Raw genomic sequence first — 20061 nt, forward strand, 5'->3', positions numbered from 1 at the left:
GAGTTACAATAAAGGAAGCGTAATGTACATTTAAACAATACACTATTTATTCGTACAGTGTTACAACAAAGGAACTACAATGTAACAAGGATGCAACTGATAAATACACGATAGAATGCCCTTTTTATAGGGTTGAGCAGGATTCACACCTATGGATTAAAATTGGAGTGAGACACAGTGATTGGATTTCAATATTGGCACATCAGCTTAAAATCGACCTTGCAACTGATTCCTATTGCGTTCGTGCTGTCTGTTATTATTAAATGGCTTATGTAAACCGAATCTGTGTTTCTTTACAATAGAGATACATGCATTACGGTATAGTTTCAGACATGTAACAACTTTCAATTGTTGTATCTCAGCTAATATAGTCTGGAATTGTATAAAATAAGGACGAAAAGATACAGTAAAACATGATCTAATAATATAACTAAATTACGAATACGAAAGAATAAAACTGAATAAACAAGAACAAATATGAATCAATGAGGAAAAACACAAGTGGATAAGCATCCACGACAGATTTCAATTGAATATATATAAATACAAAACAGAATGTATGTGTTTGAAATATATCACACATGACGATGACGATCTTATTCTTTAAAACCTTCGTAGACGTGGTACTTGACTGGCACCATATCGAGAGAACTCTTGATAACCCTGGGTAGCCCTATGTTTGGAAAGAAAATATGCATACTAATTAGCAAATAACAAATAAAGACCGTTTCCTAGAGCTAGTCTATTTTTTTTTATCAGTGACAACCAATTGCTTGCACTATTTGTATAGAGTTAGACATCTGATGACGTAAACTACAGATGATACGGTGGCATTGATTGATCACAAAATTGTTAAATACACAATGGTGATGCACAGGGCGTGCGATTGGCAGCAGTTTGTTATACCGATGGCATTGAAATAATACTACTAGTATGGATTGTGTGACATGTTTTAGATTTGTTACAAAAGTAATAGCACAGTTATTATCCATTTCTTTATCAATTTATCATGCACGTGTTATTAAAATGATTATCTTTAATCTAAATAACAGGGGTATATCATAATATGTTATATAACAATAGCAGGGGTAGCTAACAATAACAATGTGTATCATAATATGTTATATAACAATAGCAGGGGTAGCTTACAATGACAGGGTATATGATAATATGTTATATAACAATAGCAGGGGTAGCTAACAATGACAGGGTATATGATAATATGTTATATAACAATAGCAGGGGTAGCTAACAATGACAATGCATATCATAATATGTTATATAACAATAGCAGGGGTAGCTAACAATGACAGGGTATATGATAATATGTTATATAACAATAGCAGGGGTAGCTAACAATGACAATGTATACGATAATGTGTTATATAACAATAGCAGGGGTAGCTAACAATGACAGAGTTAATCATACTATGTCATATAACAATAGCAGGGATAGCTAACAATGACAGTGTATATGATAATATGTTATATAACAATAGCAGGAGTAGCTAACAATGACAATGTATATGATAATATGTTATATGACAATAGCAGGGGTAGCTAACAATGTATATGATAATATGTTATATAACAATAGCAGGGGTAGCTAACAATGACAGAGTTTATCATACTATGTTATATAACAATAGCAGGGGTAGCTAACAATGACAGGGTATATGATAATATGTTATATAACAATAGCAGGGGCAGCTAACAATGACAGGGTGTATGATAATATGTTATATAACAATAGCAGGGGTAGCTAACAATGACAATGCATAACATACTATGTTATATAACAATAGCAGGGGTAGCTAACAATGACAATGTATATGATAATATGTTATATAACAATAGCAGGGGTAGCTAACAATGACAGGGTTTATCATAATATGTTATATAACAATAGCAGGGGTAGCTAACAATGACAATGTATATGATAATATGTTATATAACAATACCAGGGGTAGCTAACAATGACAGGGTTTATCATAATATGTTATATAACAATAGCAGGGGTTGCTAACAATGACAATGTATATAATAATATGTTATATAACAATAGCAGGGATAGCTAACAATAACAGGGTTTATCATAATATGTTATATAACAATAGCAGGGGTAGCTAACAATGACAGAGTTAATCATACTATGTTATATAACAATAGCAGGGATAGCTAACAATGACAGGGTATATGATAATATGTTATATAACAATAGCAGGAGTAGCTAACAATGACAATGTATATGATAATATGTTATATGACAATAGCAGGGGTAGCTAACAATGTATATGATAATATGTTATATAACAATAGCAGGGGTAGCTAACAATGACAGAGTTTATCATACTATGTTATATAACAATAGCAGGGGTAGCTAACAATGACAGGGTATATGATAATATGTTATATAACAATAGCAGGGGTAGCTAACAATGACAGGGTGTATGATAATATGTTATATAACAATAGCAGGGGTAGCTAACAATGACAATGCATAACATACTATGTTATATAACAATAGCAGGGGTAGCTAACAATGACAATGTATATCATAATATGTTATATAACAATAGCAGGGGTAGCTAACAATGACAGGGTATATGATAATATGTTATATAACAATAACAGGGGTAGCGAACAATGACAGGGTATATGATAATATGTTATATAACAACAACAGGGGTAGCTAACAATGACAGGGTATATGATAATATGTTATATAACAATAGCAGGGGTAGCTAACAATGACAGGGTATATGATAATATGTTATATAACAATAGCAGGGGTAGCTAACAATGACAGGGTATATGATAATATGTTATATAACAATAGCAGGGATAGCTAACAATGACAGGGTATATGATAATATGTTATATAACAATAGCAGGGGTAGCTAACAATGACAATGTATATCATAATATGTTATATAACAATAGCAGAGGTAGCTAACAATGACAGGGTATATCATACTATGTTATATAACAATAGTAGGGGTAGCTAACAATGACATGGTTTATCATAGTATGTTATATAACAATAGCAGGGGTAGCTAACAATGACAATGTATATCATAATATGTTATATAACAATAGCAGGGATAGCTAACAATGACAGGATATATAATAATGTTATATAACAATAGAAGGGGTAGCTAACAATGACAGGGTATATGATAATATGTTATATAACAATAGCAGAGATAGCTAACAATGACAGGGTATATGATAATATGTTATATAACAATAGCAGGGATAACTAACAATGACAGGATATATGATAATATGTTATATAACAATAGCAGGGATAGCTAACAATGAGAGGGTATATGATAATATGTTATATAACAATAGCAGGGATAGCTAACAAAGACAGGATATATGATAATATGTTATATAACAATAGCAGGGATAGCTAACAATGACAGGGTATATGATAATATGTTATATAACAATAGCAGGGATAGCTAACAATGACAGGGTATATGATAATATGTTATATAACAATAGCAGGGGTAGCTAACAATGACAATGTATATCATAGTATGTTATATAACAATAGCAGGGGTAGCTAACAATGACAATGTATATCATAAGATGTTATATAACAATAGCAGGGATAGCTAACAATGACAGGATATATAATAATGTTATATAACAATAGCGAGGGTAGTTAACAATGACAGGGTATATCATAATATGTTATATAACAATAAAAGGGATAGCTAACAATGACAGGATATATAATAATGTTATATAACAATAGCAGGGGTAGCTAACAATGACAGGATATATAATAATGTTATATAACAATAGCAGGGATAGCTAACAATGACAATGTATATCATAATATGTTATATAACAATAGAAGGGATAGCTAACAATGACAGGATATATAATAATGTTATATAACAATAGCAGGGGTAGCTAACAATGACAGGATATATAATAATGTTATATGACAATAGCAGGGATAGCTAATAATGACAGGGTATATCATAATATGTTATATAACAATAGGAGGGATAGCTAACAATGACAGGATATATAATAATGTTATATAACAATAGCAGGGGTAGCTAACAATGACAGGATATATAATAATGTTATATAACAATAGCAGGGATAGCTAACAATGACAGGGTATATCATAATATGTTATATAACAATAGAAGGGATAGCTAACAATGACACGATATATAATAATGTTATATAACAATATCAGGGGTAGCTAACAATGACAGAATATATAATAATGTTATATAACAATAGCAGGGGTAGCTAACAATGACAGGGTTTATCATAATATGTTATATAACAATAGCAGGGATAGCTAACAATGACAGGATATATAATAATGTTATATAACAATAGCAGGGGTAGCTACAATGTATATCATAATATGTTATATAACAATAGCAGGGGTAGCTAACAATGACAATGTATATGATAATATGTTATGTAACAATAGCAGGGGTAGCTAACAATGACAATGTATATGATAATATGTTATATAACAATAGCAGGGGTAGCTAACAATGACAGGGTATATGATAATATGTTATGTAACAATAGCAGGGGTAGCTAACAATGACAATGTATATGATAATATGTTATATAACAATAGCAGGGGTAGCTAACAATGACAGGGTATATGATAATATGCTGATTGTTAGACAGACAGACCTGGAGGTGTAATTCATAGATTGTGCTGTTGTTGGTGGTCCTGTTACTGTAGCTCCAATAGTTCCACCAAAAGTAGCACTTCTCCGAGATCCCGTAGTTCCTCCAAATCCTGTACTTCCCCCGGACCCTGTATATATTAAGCATAACATTATTAAAGTAAAGTGCTTTTGATTTCTGAGAAATTGAAATGATTAAATTCTGTACCATCAATGATTTCACTCGGTTGGATTGCAGTCGGCTGTGAACGCTGTGCTGGCTGTGAAACCACAGCAAAAAATCGCGTACTCACAAAATTGAAAGCATAAATATTTTTGTGTTAATTTTTCTCACTTCTCATCGCTGAGCCAAATGAACCATAAATGTTATAATTCTGATTATGGGACGCGTACTACACGTTTTTTCGCTAATCAGTAATTAGCTGTGAACTACATATTCTAAAACTAGCAATAATGACACACCCTCCCTCGTCAGCTGAAGCGACTACTTGTAGAACATCCAGCATGTGACATATTTGCAGACGACTGTCACGGTGGTAGAACATCGGTCATGAGAGTGAGTGACATGATTGGGAAGACTCTTACGTGAAAAATATATTCTTAAAGTGTTACCGTTGACTTTTTAGATGTCAGAGTCTTGTAGTGACCAAGAAGCGAAAGCGAGCATAATTTGTATTATTGTAATAAACTCATACTATCATACACGGAACGAGCGGTCTGTCTAAAGCCCAGCAGCACACTACCCTACAACGCGAAAACGACCAGGAAATTCTAAAATAAATGTGAAATCCGAGACGAGCCGACCCGACCATAGGTTGAGGCACACATTTTTTTCAGGGGAACTATTAATATAAATTTCCACGTTTGTAAGTGTCAATGTTGATGGGCACGATGGAAATGTTTGCGGGAGTTAGGAACTGAAGGATTTACATGATAATTATATGACCCCGTAATATTTTTTTACTTTGTATAGGTTGAAGTCGGCAAATTATCGCCAAACTTTTGTATCAGTCCGACCAGTACGTGAAATGTAGCGTGTAATGTAAAAATCAGGAGTGTTGAACAGGGATTATTTCTGAAATAACACCAAATAATAATGATAATAATAAATATAGCTGCATAGCAGCGATGACGGGTTTCGAGCCTGCGTGGCTCATGACAAATTGCACTTGCTCGATGTGATTATTTGACGAACGTTTCATGTCTAGAATGCAAGATAGCAGACAAACTACACAATATATGGATTTGATTTCACAGGAATATGATAAACTTAATGCAAGGATTCCGCATACCAAATTTTGTATCAGTCTGGCAAATAGTTCATGAGTTATAGAACTTTTTCTCTTTTACTAAATCCAAGATGGCTGCCAAAGGAAGCCATTTTTAAAAATCTACTTCAGTAACTTTGTAGAGCTATCAACAGAGATACTATATGCTAAATTGCTTTTCAAACAAGCAAGCAGTTTTTAACAAGATATTTTTTTGAGGTTTTTTGAATTTTTGTGATAAATTCAACATGGCCGCCAAAACCACTTGAATCATGGGAAATATTTCCATGAACACATAATCATCTCATTGAGCGGATGTTGTATGCCAAGTTTTGTTTAAATCTGGCAAATCGTTCATAAGTTATAGCGTACTTTCACTTTTTACTAAATCCAAGATGGCTGCCAAAGGAAGCCATTTTTCGAAAATCTGCTTTAGTAACTTTGTAGAGCTATCGACAGAGATACTATATGCTAATATGCTTTTCAAACAAGGAAGCAGTTTTTAACAAGATAATTTTTTGAGGTTTTTTGAATTTTTGTGATAAATTCAACATGGCCGCCAAAACCACTTGAATCATGGGAAATATTTTTATGAACACATAATCATCTCATTGAGCGGATGTTGTATGCCAAGTTTTGTTTAAATCTGGCAAATCGTTCATAAGTTATAGTGTACTTTCACTTTTTACTAAATCCAAGATGGCTGCCAAAGGAAGCCATTTTTCAAAAATCTGCTTCAGTCACTTTGTGAAGCTATGAACAGAGATACTATATGCCGAATTGTTTTTCAAACAAGCAAGCAGTTTTTAAGAAGATAATTTTTTGAGTTTTTTGGCATTTTTGTGATAAATTCAATATGGCCGCCAAAACCACTTGAACCATGGGAAATATTTTTATGAACACATAATCATCTTATTGAAGGGATGTTGTATGCCAACTTTGGTTTAAATCTGGCAAATTGTTCATGAGTTATAGCGTACTTTCACTTTTTACTAAATCCAAGATGGCTGCCAAAGGAAGCCATTTTTCAAAAATCTGCTTCAGTCACTTTGTGAAGCTATCAACAGAGATACTATATGCCGAATTGTTTTTCAAACAAGCAAGCAGTTTTTAAGAAGATAATTTTTTGAGTTTTTTGGCATTTTTGTGATAAATTCAACATGGCCGCCAAAACCACTTGAATCATGGGAAATATTTTTATGACCACATAATCATCTTATTGAAGGGATGTAGTATGCCAACTTTGGTTTAAATCTGGCAAATTGTTCATGAGTTATAGCGTACTTTCACTTTTTATTAAATCCAAGATGGCTGCCAAAGGAAGCCATTTTTCAAAAATCTGCTTCAGTCACTTTGTAGAGCTATGGCCATAGGTGCTGCAAAGCAAATGTATAATCACATGAATGAGCCATTTTTGATATCCAATATGGCGGCCAAGGTCACATGACCGCTAAAGATTTTATTGCTGATATTTGTTAGACATGAGCCAATGATGCCACACAAAAAAACCCGAAGTTCCTAGACCCTCAGAAAGTGGTGCAATTGAGCACTTCCGGTTTGTGTTCTACCTAAGATGGCTGCCAGGTCATGTGACCTACATGGCTGGTTTTGGGATATGCACCACAACTCATGGCCCTTTATCAGAATGCGAAATGGCAAGTCAATCGCAGCATTATTTTTCAAGTTACAGTGGTTACAAAAAACGGCGGAAAAATAATAATAAACATAGCAATTACAAAAGGGTTTCGACCCATAGGGCTCGAAACCCTAATAATACAAAGTAAAGGTTCTCCCTACCCAGGGGTTTACACAGGCGGTGCTTTGTATATGGTATTTTTAAGATATAGAGACAGAGCAATGTTATTTTTCATAATTTTTAAGGATATTATGTCTTTGTTCTTTTCACTTGAGGTAATTTCAAAGTTTTCAGGAGGATTTTTCTTTCATTTTCAAAATGTGAGCAGCTCAAAACAAAATGTTTTTCATCTTCAATATCGCCTTGATCACATTTTTACAGACTCTTTCTGTTGCTGGTAGTTTTGGTTTTCCCCTTCTCCCCAGTTCAATTTACAAAATGTGATCACTAAGCCTGAATTTTGATTCATTCATGAACATTCTACGTAAGCTAAAGTTATTTATTTCATTCAGATAACTTTCAAGTTCATAGTTTATTTTAAATTGTTTATATGTCCTAAGTTTATTGCCTTCATTTTTATCTTTACTACTAGTGAACGAGTTTAGCTGCTCCTTCCAAGACTGTTTGTATTGGTCTCTTAATTTCACTTTCATGATGTTTGATAATTGGCTAATATTATCTACATTGTGCTGTTCCTTTGCTTCCTCCAGTTCCTCGTGACCAATAATATTGTATCCACTTTGATTTAATTGCTTTGTTTTCATTTAATGCACATTTCAGAATATTATTGTCAGTAAACATGCTAAGTCTATACCAATATTTAGTTTTTGCTAGAGTTATTTTTATTCTAATTGGAAATCTTCCTAACTCTGCTTCTACACCAGTAGTTGGTTTCAGTTTACTGTCACCAAGTATAAAGCGATAAAACTGACTACCCACTTGCTCTAACATATTGTTGTCATTAGATATCTCGTCAGCCCAAATTTCAGCACCATACATTATGATTGGTGTTATTAACTGGTTAAACAGTTTCAAGCATAATGAAGTTGATATCATTTTATGATTCAGTATTGAATGTCAGACACTAAATAACGCCTTCATTGCTTTATTCTTTATCATTGATTGTGCTAATTTAGACTTCCCATTAGGTGTAATCATTATATCCAAGTTGAACAATTCTGTTACTGCTGTTATGTTTTTGTCATCTAGTGTGAATTTAAGATTTTTTATCATTCTTTTACCAGTTTTAAAAGCCATTACTTTTGTTTTATTTATGTTTACAACAAGATTCCATTGGTTACAGTAATTTGATAATTTGTTCAAACAATTTTGTAATCCATCTTGAGTTTCTGACAACAATACAATATATCAATGCGCGCATATTATGTTAATTTCACGCGAACGCCATGTGTACGCTTGTATCGTGATTTTGCTGAGATACTGAATTGTTCGAGTTACGGAAATCGAGTTACGAACATTGAGTTGCGAAAAGAACGAGTTACAGAAATGATCAATCATATATTTTAGAAACCACGCCCACTTTTGCAAAACCACGTTTGTAATTCGAGGTTTAATAAAACGATCTACAGAAAATTTATTCAACATTAATTCCATATTTTAATAGCTGACAGTATTTTATATAAATAATAGTGACTGACCTGCAAACACATTGTACCTAGTTAATACTGACGGGTTATTGTTATTTCCACTATCATTCACTGTAGAAGACTTGCTGCCTGTATAGATTACAACTGAGCCTACATTGCTCCTTCCCTGTGTGCTCCAAGAGGTCTGCTGTCCAATCACAGTCTCCAACCTGCATTGAACAAGGAGAAGATATTTACGTTCAATTAAAATTTATGTTGATTAACTCAAAAATATTGTATGGCAAAAATAGTTATGTTTTTATGGTCACTCACCAGGATCGATCCCGGAGGAAAGAAATGAAGGTAAAAGAAAAAATCGATCTTCGCAACTATTTTCAAAATCATCAGTGATGGTGTTGTTGTCAACTTTTATTAAATTTTGAAATATTTGTATGTATGGCTCAACATGTTTCCTCTCATTTGTCAATGTTATGCTGTATTGTCCTGGTGCAACCCCAATGTACCTCTGATGTAATCCTTGTCACAAATGCATTCCCTGTCCCTACCATGACTGTAACCCCAGGGAGGATACCTGATGTTCCCCTCCCCCACCTTACCTTTTTTCTTCTTGTGCAAGCATTGCCTTCAGTGCCTCTATCTCTGCTCTGATTGGCGGTTCTTTGCCGCTTCCCAATTCTTGCAGTTTGTGGATAAACTTCTCCTGTATTTCCTGCAGTTTAACTTCCAAAGACTGGATATGCACAGACGACTTCTGACGTTCTCCATTAAGACTCGTAGTCAATTCACCGTTGTTTTGTTCCAGAGTGTGTATCTGAGATTAGAAAAGACGCTGTAAACTATTTTCTGTACAGTTTTAGCGTATCAAATCTATAAGAATAAAACAGGTTCAGTAACAAGTATTTTAATTTGTAATATGAACGAATAAGATATATATATATATATATTACCAGTTTAATACAAATTTAGAACCATGGAGGTACACTACATCCGAAATATTTACGCTGACATGAAGTCTTCACTCATTTTACGCTGTCCCAAGAATTTTGGCGGCAGCCCTCAATGTACCTGCGAGCTGTATGAGATACAGCAACCAAGTCTTAAAATGTTACTTATCAATGGGAAGTCAGTGAACCGATGCTACTTTATGCAGTGTCCAATTGTTATGTGTTGAACCGATGGTCATATAAATTAAATGAAGTTTAATAGAACTTTTAAAGCGTCAGGTGGCCCTCAGAATATATATATATATTTTTTTCAAATACAATTTTATTTTCTAATAATGTTCACATAACAGTAAAAACGTCACAGACACGACATACAAAACATTACAAAAAAGTTTAGTACAGGGGATGATCATTTCAACAACGATGCCAACGCATCCCATTTTAAAACGTAATTTGTTTTGTTCAATACATTTTTTTCAATAGATTTCTTTTCTTTGACAATCTTTATAAAATAATCAAAAGAAGGCGTTACATTTGTAAACCGGCAGATATATAAAACATATTTACCTATTAAAATAAGATGGTTTAATACTATACATTTTTGGGGAAATCCAAAGAGAATACGTTCACAACTTAGAACAATATCATCACTTCCTGGTATAGCCCCCCAATAGTTTTGAAATAATTTCCAAAACGAAATTGTGGTTGTACATTCCCAGAAGAGATGTTCAATTGTTTCGTTTTGTTTACAATATTTACAACAATTGTCCACTCGGATTTTATTTTCGAAAAGATAATTGTTGGTTGCCAAAATTCAATGCAATATTTTGAACTGAAAAATGCGCAGTTTTTCTTCCATTGTGGTAACGTACGCCAATTTCATACATCTCCAATCAATTGCATCACTCACATATACAGTTGCTTCATATTTAGACATGGATGTTGGCGTTTCAAAACGTTTTTCAACTAATAACTTATAAAAATCTCTTGTTTTACCACCAACAACTGTATCATTTATTTTTTTAGTTAAATTCGCATTGATATTTCCAGCAACTAATTTGGACTTCCAATAAACTGGAATTGCGTGCAGAATACCATTAAAAGTTACAAAATCTGTCTTAATTGTGTTTTTCTCTATAAATTGTTCATATGACATAAAAGTACCATCTGTATTTAATAAATGTTGTATGCACTTTACCCCATTATTTAGCCAGTGTAAATAACACACTGTTTTTCCACCAATTAAAATGTATCTATTATTTCACAGTATTTCTGATTTGACCTCATTTGAATTAATGGGTGGGCCATGACAGAATAGTTCATACCAAAAACTTAAAATGTCAGAATAAAAAGCTGGTAAAGAAAAATGCATTTTGTCAGGATCATAATTACAGCTCAATAAAAATTTCAAGCCCCCATATCTACTAAAATAGCTCCTTGGAATAACTCCCCATGATGCATTTGTTTCCATTATCCTTATAGCCCAAGCTAATTTGAATGCTTTGTTTAACAACTCCAAATCAGTCATGCGCAAACCACCATAATAAATATCCCCAATTAAAGTGTTGTTTTTTATATGGTGTCTTTTCCCGTTCCACAGAAAATCAAATAACCTAGCCCGGGCTTCGGACACATATTTTGGCGGAATAGAAATGGAGTTCATTACAAAGAGCAGATTAGTAGCCCCAAAAACCTTTGCAAGTGTAACTCTGCCACCAATAGTCAAGTCACGTGACTTCCATATGCCAAGTTTTATATTCATTTTTTCAATTTTTTGGTGGAAGTTAAGCTCTAAATTTTCTTAACATCGTGACCTATATAAATTCCCAAGTAACGGATTGGTTTTTGGGTGGGGGCTATTACATCCATCTTTTGCCAATTATGTTTAAGTTTACCCAACACAAGTAGTTCTGTTTTACCCATATTGATTTCTAGACCAGAAAAATCATGAAACTGTTTTAGAATGGATAGAGCAGTACGAACAGAATTTTGGTTTCTCATGCAAAGTCTTAAAATGTTACTTATCAATGGGAAGTCAGTGAACCGATGCTACTTTATGCAGTGTCCAATTGTTATGTGTTGAACCGATAGTCATATAAATTAAATGAAGTTTAATAGAACTTTTAAAGCGTCAGGTGGCCCTCAGAATAATTACTAGTCTGAGGGTCACGGTGGCTATAGCGTGTCATTGTTTACAAACAAGCGTCTACCCATGAGCCTTTGCGTTTTTAGCGTGTGTTGTTATCGCTGCTTGGGACTCAATTCCCGCGCGTGCGCAGGTGACGACCCCCCCCGCTTTAACTATATATCGATAGAGATGCACGAATAGACTTTAGCAAGATTGGTATGCGCATCATACGTTGCTTGTTATTGTTGCACGTTGTCCTGTCTCATGGTTAAATATTTTCTATTTTTGACAATGAACCTAGTTAGTTGACTGAACAATCTGTCAAACTAATTTACATAGTGATACGTGCGTTGATGCACATAACTTATCATAAGTTGGCCACAAATCCCCAAAATCAAGGCCATCCTAAGGACGCAAATTACAGCTGTGCATGGAATGATTTAATTCGAATTCAGTACATATGTTGAAAATCAAAATCCATGATATACTAGTACATCATTTTGTTTTGTTTTTTGATAAAAAAAAATGCGACCGTTTTCCAGAGCCATATGTCTGCCTTGCCTTGACTATTTTTTTTTAATTTGTCCTTTGCACCTGTACAATATCCTACCTTGCCTTGTAACAATTGAATCTCTCTTCTGTAATCTTCAATGGCACCATTTAACTTTTTGTTTTCATCGGCCAGTCCCGAAGTGTATCCAGTGTCTTGTCGCATCTGGATTTGTAACTCCTGTAACTAGATTCACATAAAAAATAATACATTAACGTCTCACGTTTGGAATAGAAAATAAATCTAAAAACAATTAATTTGAAGAGTAATGTTTACTTCATTGAATTCATTCAAATATAACACTTACGTTCTTTGCGTATTGAGCCTCCGATTCCTTCTTATATTTCTGCAAGTCAGCATCGGCCGTCTCACGTACTCTAGCCAGTATTACTTGTAATGAGTTGTCACTATGACCCATCTGTTTTAATTTTCCTTCCAGCATCAGTATTTGTTTACCTTTGTTATCAAGGCGACTCTTCAATTCAGCAACTTCCTAAATCATCAAATAAAATCATCAAGTACTGACATTAAATCAATTTGTTTTATTAGCCATGCAAATTTATTCAAAGAACACGTACTGACATCTACAATAATTGCATATGATGATCACGTATGGTTTGTTTGTTGTATTAGCCATTTAAACGTCACGTACTTTGGACCATTTCGTTATCTCCAAATTATTGACACTGTTAAAGCGAGGGACTCGTCACCTGCGCATGCGTCAGATGACCATAGCGTGGCATTGTTTACAAACAAGCGTTTGCCCATGAGCCTTTGCGTTTTTAGCGTGTGTTGTTATCGTCGCTTGGAACGTGGGCGTGGGCGTTTTAAGGTGAAACATTTTCAATAAACAAATAAAGTTTACAAAATATGGTCTCGGAAAGTCACGTGAGTTGAGTAATTCATCGTCTGCTCACACGATTTCCCTTGCTAATTTGAAATCAATCTCTCCATGAAAGGAAGTAATTGTCAATCAAGGAAAGAAGTAAATAATGTAATCACCTCTGCATAGAGTCGCATCTGTAGTTCTATTTTCTTCTGTAGATTATTCAGAGCGTTCAGTGCTTCGTTTTTTGCGAGTGTTTCTGTCTCTAGTTTTCTGTTCACCAATTCCATTTTTTGCAAACTTGAAAGCCCTTCTCGCTGTGATTCGTTCATCTTTTTAGCAAGACCATCTCTCTCTACAGTAATCAGCCTGATTTCCAGCTCCATCTTCGTTACGAGTTGTTTCATATTCCCCATTTCAGCAACGATTGCCTGATTCTGTTGTTGTTCAGAAGCGAGTCTGAAATGACGAAATTTTATTAATATTGGATATTATAATTTGTACAGTACGCTCGACACAACGAACTCATTTCCCTGAGTTATATAAATATTTATACATTGTTAACGTCATTTGAAAAGATTATAAAGTTATTCATGGCCTAATAGAAACTTCTCTTTCAGGTTGAATTGGAAAATTTATAAATATTTATAAAATCAAGAAAAGGGCTTTGTTGTGTCGACTGTAAAGTATAGTAAACCATTTTGACGCTTTAAAGCGCGGTGGTCGTCGCGCAGCGCGTGTTCGAATTTCATGTAAATAAACAATGTATTTTACACGCGTTGTATACGTCGCTATGAGTCCCATATCGAACAGAACGCGGCGCGACGACCACCACCGTTTAAACTTTCCCGCCCAACAAGTTGCTAACAATATGCATTTTGTATGGCAGAAACCGGGCAGACAGCACCCCACCATTGACACGTCAACAAAATGAGCGAAAATCGACTTGCTAGTTATCCGACGTGACGTGGTTAATTGTAAATAATGACTCGATTCAGTCTGTGATACTTTGTTTTCTAGTGGCGGGCTACTCTCAACACAACAAAGTCAAATTGAAACGAAAGGTCTAGCCGATTGAATAACTTCCTTATCAAATGACGTTATTGTGCACTGTGCTCGTTGATTGGCTAGTTGGATTTAGCTACCAATGAAATGTTTATAAATATGAAGGGAAGGGCTTTCTTGATGACAATATCGGCAGTATACTGCATCGGACCACATTTGAATCTAAGAATTCCAAAGATTAAATTATCTATGCAAATTTACTGTCATATTTCAGTCAGCAATGGTGATTTAAAACTACTAGTCACGGTATTCTTTGCCAACTTTTAATTACAATTACATTTCTGTTACGTTGAATATCACTGTAATGCGCAAGCTCGCCTAGCAACTTTTCTTACCGTCCTTGCAGACTGGTTTGTTTCTTTTCGGACATTTCCAGTCGTTGTCCTTCACTCATCGCACGCTGTAGTTCTGATCTCAAGCTTTCAAGTTCTCTTTCATAAAGAGTCTTGATAGCAACGACTTCCCCCTCTAAGTTATGAATCGCAGTCAACAGAGCCGAAGAATCACTCTGTAGGAAAAAAAAATAAACAATTTTCTGATACAAATGTTTTTATCTAGTCAAAACAGAAAACATTGTTCCCCTGTTCTCAAATTGCCGCGCTCAAATCCCATATAATAATGTTTTTTTTTTCTTACAGCGGGAGGGTCGTCACCTGCGCATGCGTCAGATGGCCATAGCGTGTCATTGTTTACAAACAAGCGTCTATCCTATGAGGGGTGGGGATGACGGAAAAACTGACAAAAATCATAGTTCAAAAATGCTGCCGGTATCAATAACAAACAACAAATATGCTCGCATAAATCACGAGGAACCCATCGTAATAATGACTAAGCAGAAACTTTTTATGTTATGCTCTGGCAACAAAGTAGATCGCTGTGCCACTGTCAACTTACTGTGATTATATAAATTATTTACCTCAAATGATAGTTTCATTGTTAACAGTCCCGGAAAATTTGTTCATCAAATTATAATGTCTAACAATATCTAAATGTTATTTTTGTTTCTTATTACATGTACTACTAATATTTTATATTTCTTTGCTTACTTATTGTTTTATTTGTTATTGATGTTTGTTACTTGTTGTTGTTGTTGTTGTTGTTGTTGTTGTTGTTGTTGTTGTATGTTTATTGACCATAGATAATGTAATTCAATGCATTATTTCGTGCCAAATAAAATATACTATACTACTATACTATAATTGTTTATTTATTATTGTGTTGATGATTTAGACACAATGGCTGCTATAGCACTGGTCTCTCTGACCGCCATATAAGTACATATGCAGTCACAGTCCCTCTAGACGACTGTGATACAGTGCTTCAACTCATCATTGCGTAGAACAGTAAATAACTGTTTAGCGAAACTTTTACAAAGCTGTGCCAGCAGAGGGCAGAGGGGGCGGTCGCCCCCTCTAAAAAAAGTGTTGGGGGCCATTCCATAATAAAGCTGAAAACCTTTGTGTCAGCAAAATGTGCCCCTCAAAATGCAGGAAATAGCGTTTCAGAGGGTCTATATTTCAACATTGTTAAGGGGGAGCATGCCCCGGATTCCCTAGTGAGGTCGCGCCTTCGGTGACCAGATCTCGCCCATGTGCACCGCCTCTGATTCATAAGACGAATACATGGCATATAGCCGCCTCTGATTCATAAGACAAATACATGGCATATAGCCGCCTCTGATTCATAAGACGAATACATGGCATATAGCCGCCTCTGATTCATAAGACGAATACATGGCATATAGCCGCCTCTGATTCATAAGACGAATACATGGCATATAGCCGCCTCTGATTCATAAGGCGAATACATGGCATATAGCCGCCTCTGATTCATAAGACGAATACATGGCATATAGCCTCCTCTGATTCATAAGACGAATACATGGCATATAGCCACCTCTGATTCATAAGACGAATACATGGCATATAGCCGCCTCTGATTCATAAGACGAATACATGGCATATAGCCTCCTCTGATTCATAAGACGAATACATGGCATATAGCCGCCTCTGATTCATAAGACGAATACATGGCATATAGCCGCCTCTGATTCATAAGACGAATACATGGCATGTAGCCGCCTCTGATTCATAAGACGAATACATGGCATATAACCTCCTCTGATTCATAAGACGAATACATGGCATATAGCCGCCTCTGATTCATAAGACGAATACATGGCATATAGCCTCCTCTGATTCATAAGACGAATACATGGCATATAGCCTCCTCTGATTCATAAGACGAATACTAGTACATGGCATATAATACAAACTTTCACACTGAAAGTCGTTGGTCCATAGAACACGACAATGTGAGTATCCAAATGAAGCCAAGCACTAAAGTTGTGTGTCTGGTGTTCAAGTGCAAATTATTGTATAAGGTAAATTACGTAATCTTAACGCGGACATAAGACGTCTGATTTGATTGGATTATATTTTGAAATACCCGTTTGGTTCGTGACTTATATATTGTAATAAAAGTACAATGGCGAGTGTAATACCGCTACAGCCATCCTGAATTTCAATGCGTAACACCTACCAATGCATCATACACGGCGATACCAGGTCCAGTTTCATAACAGACAAGTGCTAACGAAATAATGTATCGTATTTTTGGACGAATCGAATCATCGGTAATTGCGCCCAAGTTGTTACAGCATCGGGTTTTTGGCTTCCATGCAATGTGTTATAGTTTTACATTGAAGTTTCGGGATCCCGTAAAGCCATCCATACTCTGACAAAAACAGTCGATATCCATGGTTACGATAGTTTTGAGAAAGTCACTAGGCGCACATGATTGTCTCGGATGTGCCACTTTCTTTCAAGTGCGTGAACACAAGCTCATTCTACATGCGTTTTTGAGTTATAAAATCTGATATACCTATTAGAAGTAAAATATTAAAACTTATTAAAATTCATTTTGTTCCCTTAAAATGTTTCTTTTCTTTTTTCATGCATTAACCTCGCCTTTTGTTGATTTCCAGAAATATATACAACATTAAATGTGTTAAATCCGCAATTTAACATTAGAGAATGCGCACAAACAGTTTTGGGACACCGACACGGGACAGTAAACGACACGAATGTTGATGTGACTCTCTTTAGGGACCCATGAACACTTAGACTGTCACAGTGAGATTCGCGAAAATGTGTCTCTCGCAAAACGGTTTACGGTGTTTAACAATTCATGATTTCACAGCAAGGAGCACAGTTTTGTTTCCAGAAAAATATTGCTAAGTGTCTTGTCAAGTAAGTTCAGTAATAATTCCTTACCTGACTGGCTTGTAAAACAAGTTTATGAACTTTTTCAATATATTCAGCATATCTAAGATTCAGCTGTGAAAGCTCCTTTTTCTCCTCCTGTCGAGTCATCGTTCCTGACGACCACGAACTTGTTTGCTTGGCTATTAGCCTTGGAAGTGATGAAACAAAAAGAAAACCAATTACAGAAAAGTGAGAGTTGTTGATTCAAGCTAAACGATTGGGACACATGAATGAAATGGTTTTACTTACTGGTTCATAATAATGGATACTTGGAGACGTTAAATTCTTCAGTTGGTTACTGTAGAATTGTGATTATCTACTCCAAGAAACTTCTTATATATCCCACTGCATGGACATACCATTTTTTATTCATAGTTTCTCGTCATTAGAAATGACACTCACACATTTCTGAAACCGAATAGTTTTTCTCCCAGATCACTAAATTATGCGAAAAAAAACTGTCTCTGTTGCACAAATTAAAAGTTTATAATTTCAACAATTTCAAACTATTCGAAAACGTTATCCCCAAAACTCTTTGATGTCCATGACATGTAACTAGAAAGCATATCTGTATTGCCGTGTTGCTAGTAAACAATACTAAGATGTTTACATTGACTACATGTGAAAACAGGCCATAGAGGGCAGCTATTGCCCTAATTGATCCAATTGATCGTCCATGCATATACCATTGTGTTGTAAATAACATAAACTATGACAACAACATAGTAAATAGTATGTATATATATATAAATAGTAAAGGTAATAGATTATTATTTATTTTTCATATTAATATACATTGGTAGTAAATCAGACAATTCCCAGTATTGTCGGTTAATAAATATACACAACATGCTCTCGATTTTTGCATTGTACATGTACTGTCTTTGGATGCCTGAAAACATTTCTTTTATCTCAGAGGCAATTTATACGAATAGTTTAACCGATTCGTTCGTTTACATAAATAATGAACATTTGACAAAATGCCGTATATCCTAATCTTCCCGCCGTATTCAATACAGCGCAATATATATTTACCATTTTGTGCACTGCGTTTTACATGTTCGAAGTTTGCTGTTGCCATGTGTGTTGTCTGTGTTGTAATAACACAGACACAGTCCTTCGACACCTGTGACATAGAACAATACAAGTTGTTGAGTCACATAGACCATATCGTTCACAACTGACCAGATAAATCTCGTATTCAATGGACGATGTTTCATTTCAAGCACACAATATGATCCTATAAAATTGCCCTAATTTGTGATTGTTAATTATTCTCAGCACGTCCAGTTTCCATTTTCAGTGTGTGTGACACTTTTATGACTTTATTTTCAACGTTTATATACAATGAACGGCTGCTAATTTTAAGCGCAGTATATTAGTATATGTTTATGTCAATGTACGTCCACCTCAGTCATGCTCTCTGAAGTCGGTTGAGATGCTGCTTTCCGTTCCGAGCGAGAGCGGTTATTATTAAAGGAATAACGGCTAACGTCTAACCCATATTAGAATAAATTTAGTTGGTTTTGGTAAGAACTGTGGAGTATGATGTATCAAGAAAATGAAAACGTTTTAGAAACAAGCACCGCAGTATTATTTTCCAAAATTATGTAAAAAGCCAATGCATATTTGCCCAGATTTACTTGCGTACAGATTGTCGTGTACTTATACCGAAGATAGAATGCAAGACGGTGTCGGTGTGCACTCTACAACGTGAGAAAGAAGCATCCGAAAAGAGGGTCACACAATTACCAAACGATTACCAAATCTGGCGTTGGGCACACGGAACGCGCATCCCTAGTAAAATCGTTATTACACATATACCAGAGTGGTTGTCACATTGAGTATGTTCCATGTCACTAAAACTTAGAGTGTTTGTACTACGCCACCTAGAGTTTTGAGTGCGACTAGACGCAACGATCCAGGGACCCGCTGTCGGAGGCAGTATTTTCATGCAAGGTCAATTTCGAATCGACCAGGTCATTCTTAAACAGTGGCGGATCAGCAAAATGTATTGGGGGGGGGGGGTCCAAGCTACGCATAAGATATACGGAGCGTAAATCGCAGAGTATGCGTAATCCAGATA

The 20061-nt window shown here is 35.1% G+C and overlaps 1 protein-coding gene across 1 annotated transcript; it reads right to left on the minus strand.

Annotated features, from left to right (window-relative positions):
- Positions 1–495: 495 nt before the first annotated feature.
- LOC102808932 (lamin-B2-like) lies at positions 496–19144 on the minus strand. The gene is made up of 10 exons (XM_006822614.3): positions 19011–19144; positions 17985–18123; positions 15045–15217; positions 13821–14103; positions 13126–13311; positions 12879–13004; positions 9793–10007; positions 9248–9405; positions 4690–4816; positions 496–673 (listed from the first exon to the last, which is right to left on the minus strand). Exons 1-10 carry the CDS (start codon positions 19142–19144, stop codon positions 604–606), a joined length of 1611 nt encoding a protein of 536 aa, XP_006822677.3. The 3' UTR covers positions 496–603.
- Positions 19145–20061: the final 917 nt, after the last annotated feature.

Source organism: Saccoglossus kowalevskii, chromosome 22 (assembly GCF_978046115.1).
Source record: "Saccoglossus kowalevskii chromosome 22, keSacKowa6.1, whole genome shotgun sequence".
NCBI classification, from domain to species: Eukaryota; Metazoa; Hemichordata; class Enteropneusta; family Harrimaniidae; genus Saccoglossus; species Saccoglossus kowalevskii.

Coding starts and splice junctions, on each gene's coding strand:
- LOC102808932 (XM_006822614.3), bottom strand. CDS start 19,144: ATGGTCTATGTGACTCAACAACTTGTATTGTTCTATGTCACAGGTGTC. Junction 4,817..9,247: donor TAGGTACAATGTGTTTGCAG/GTCAGTCACTAT, acceptor TAATATATACAG/GGTCCGGGGGAAGTACAGGA. Junction 674..4,689: donor TCTATGAATTACACCTCCAG/GTCTGTCTGTCT, acceptor TTCCAAACATAG/GGCTACCCAGGGTTATCAAG.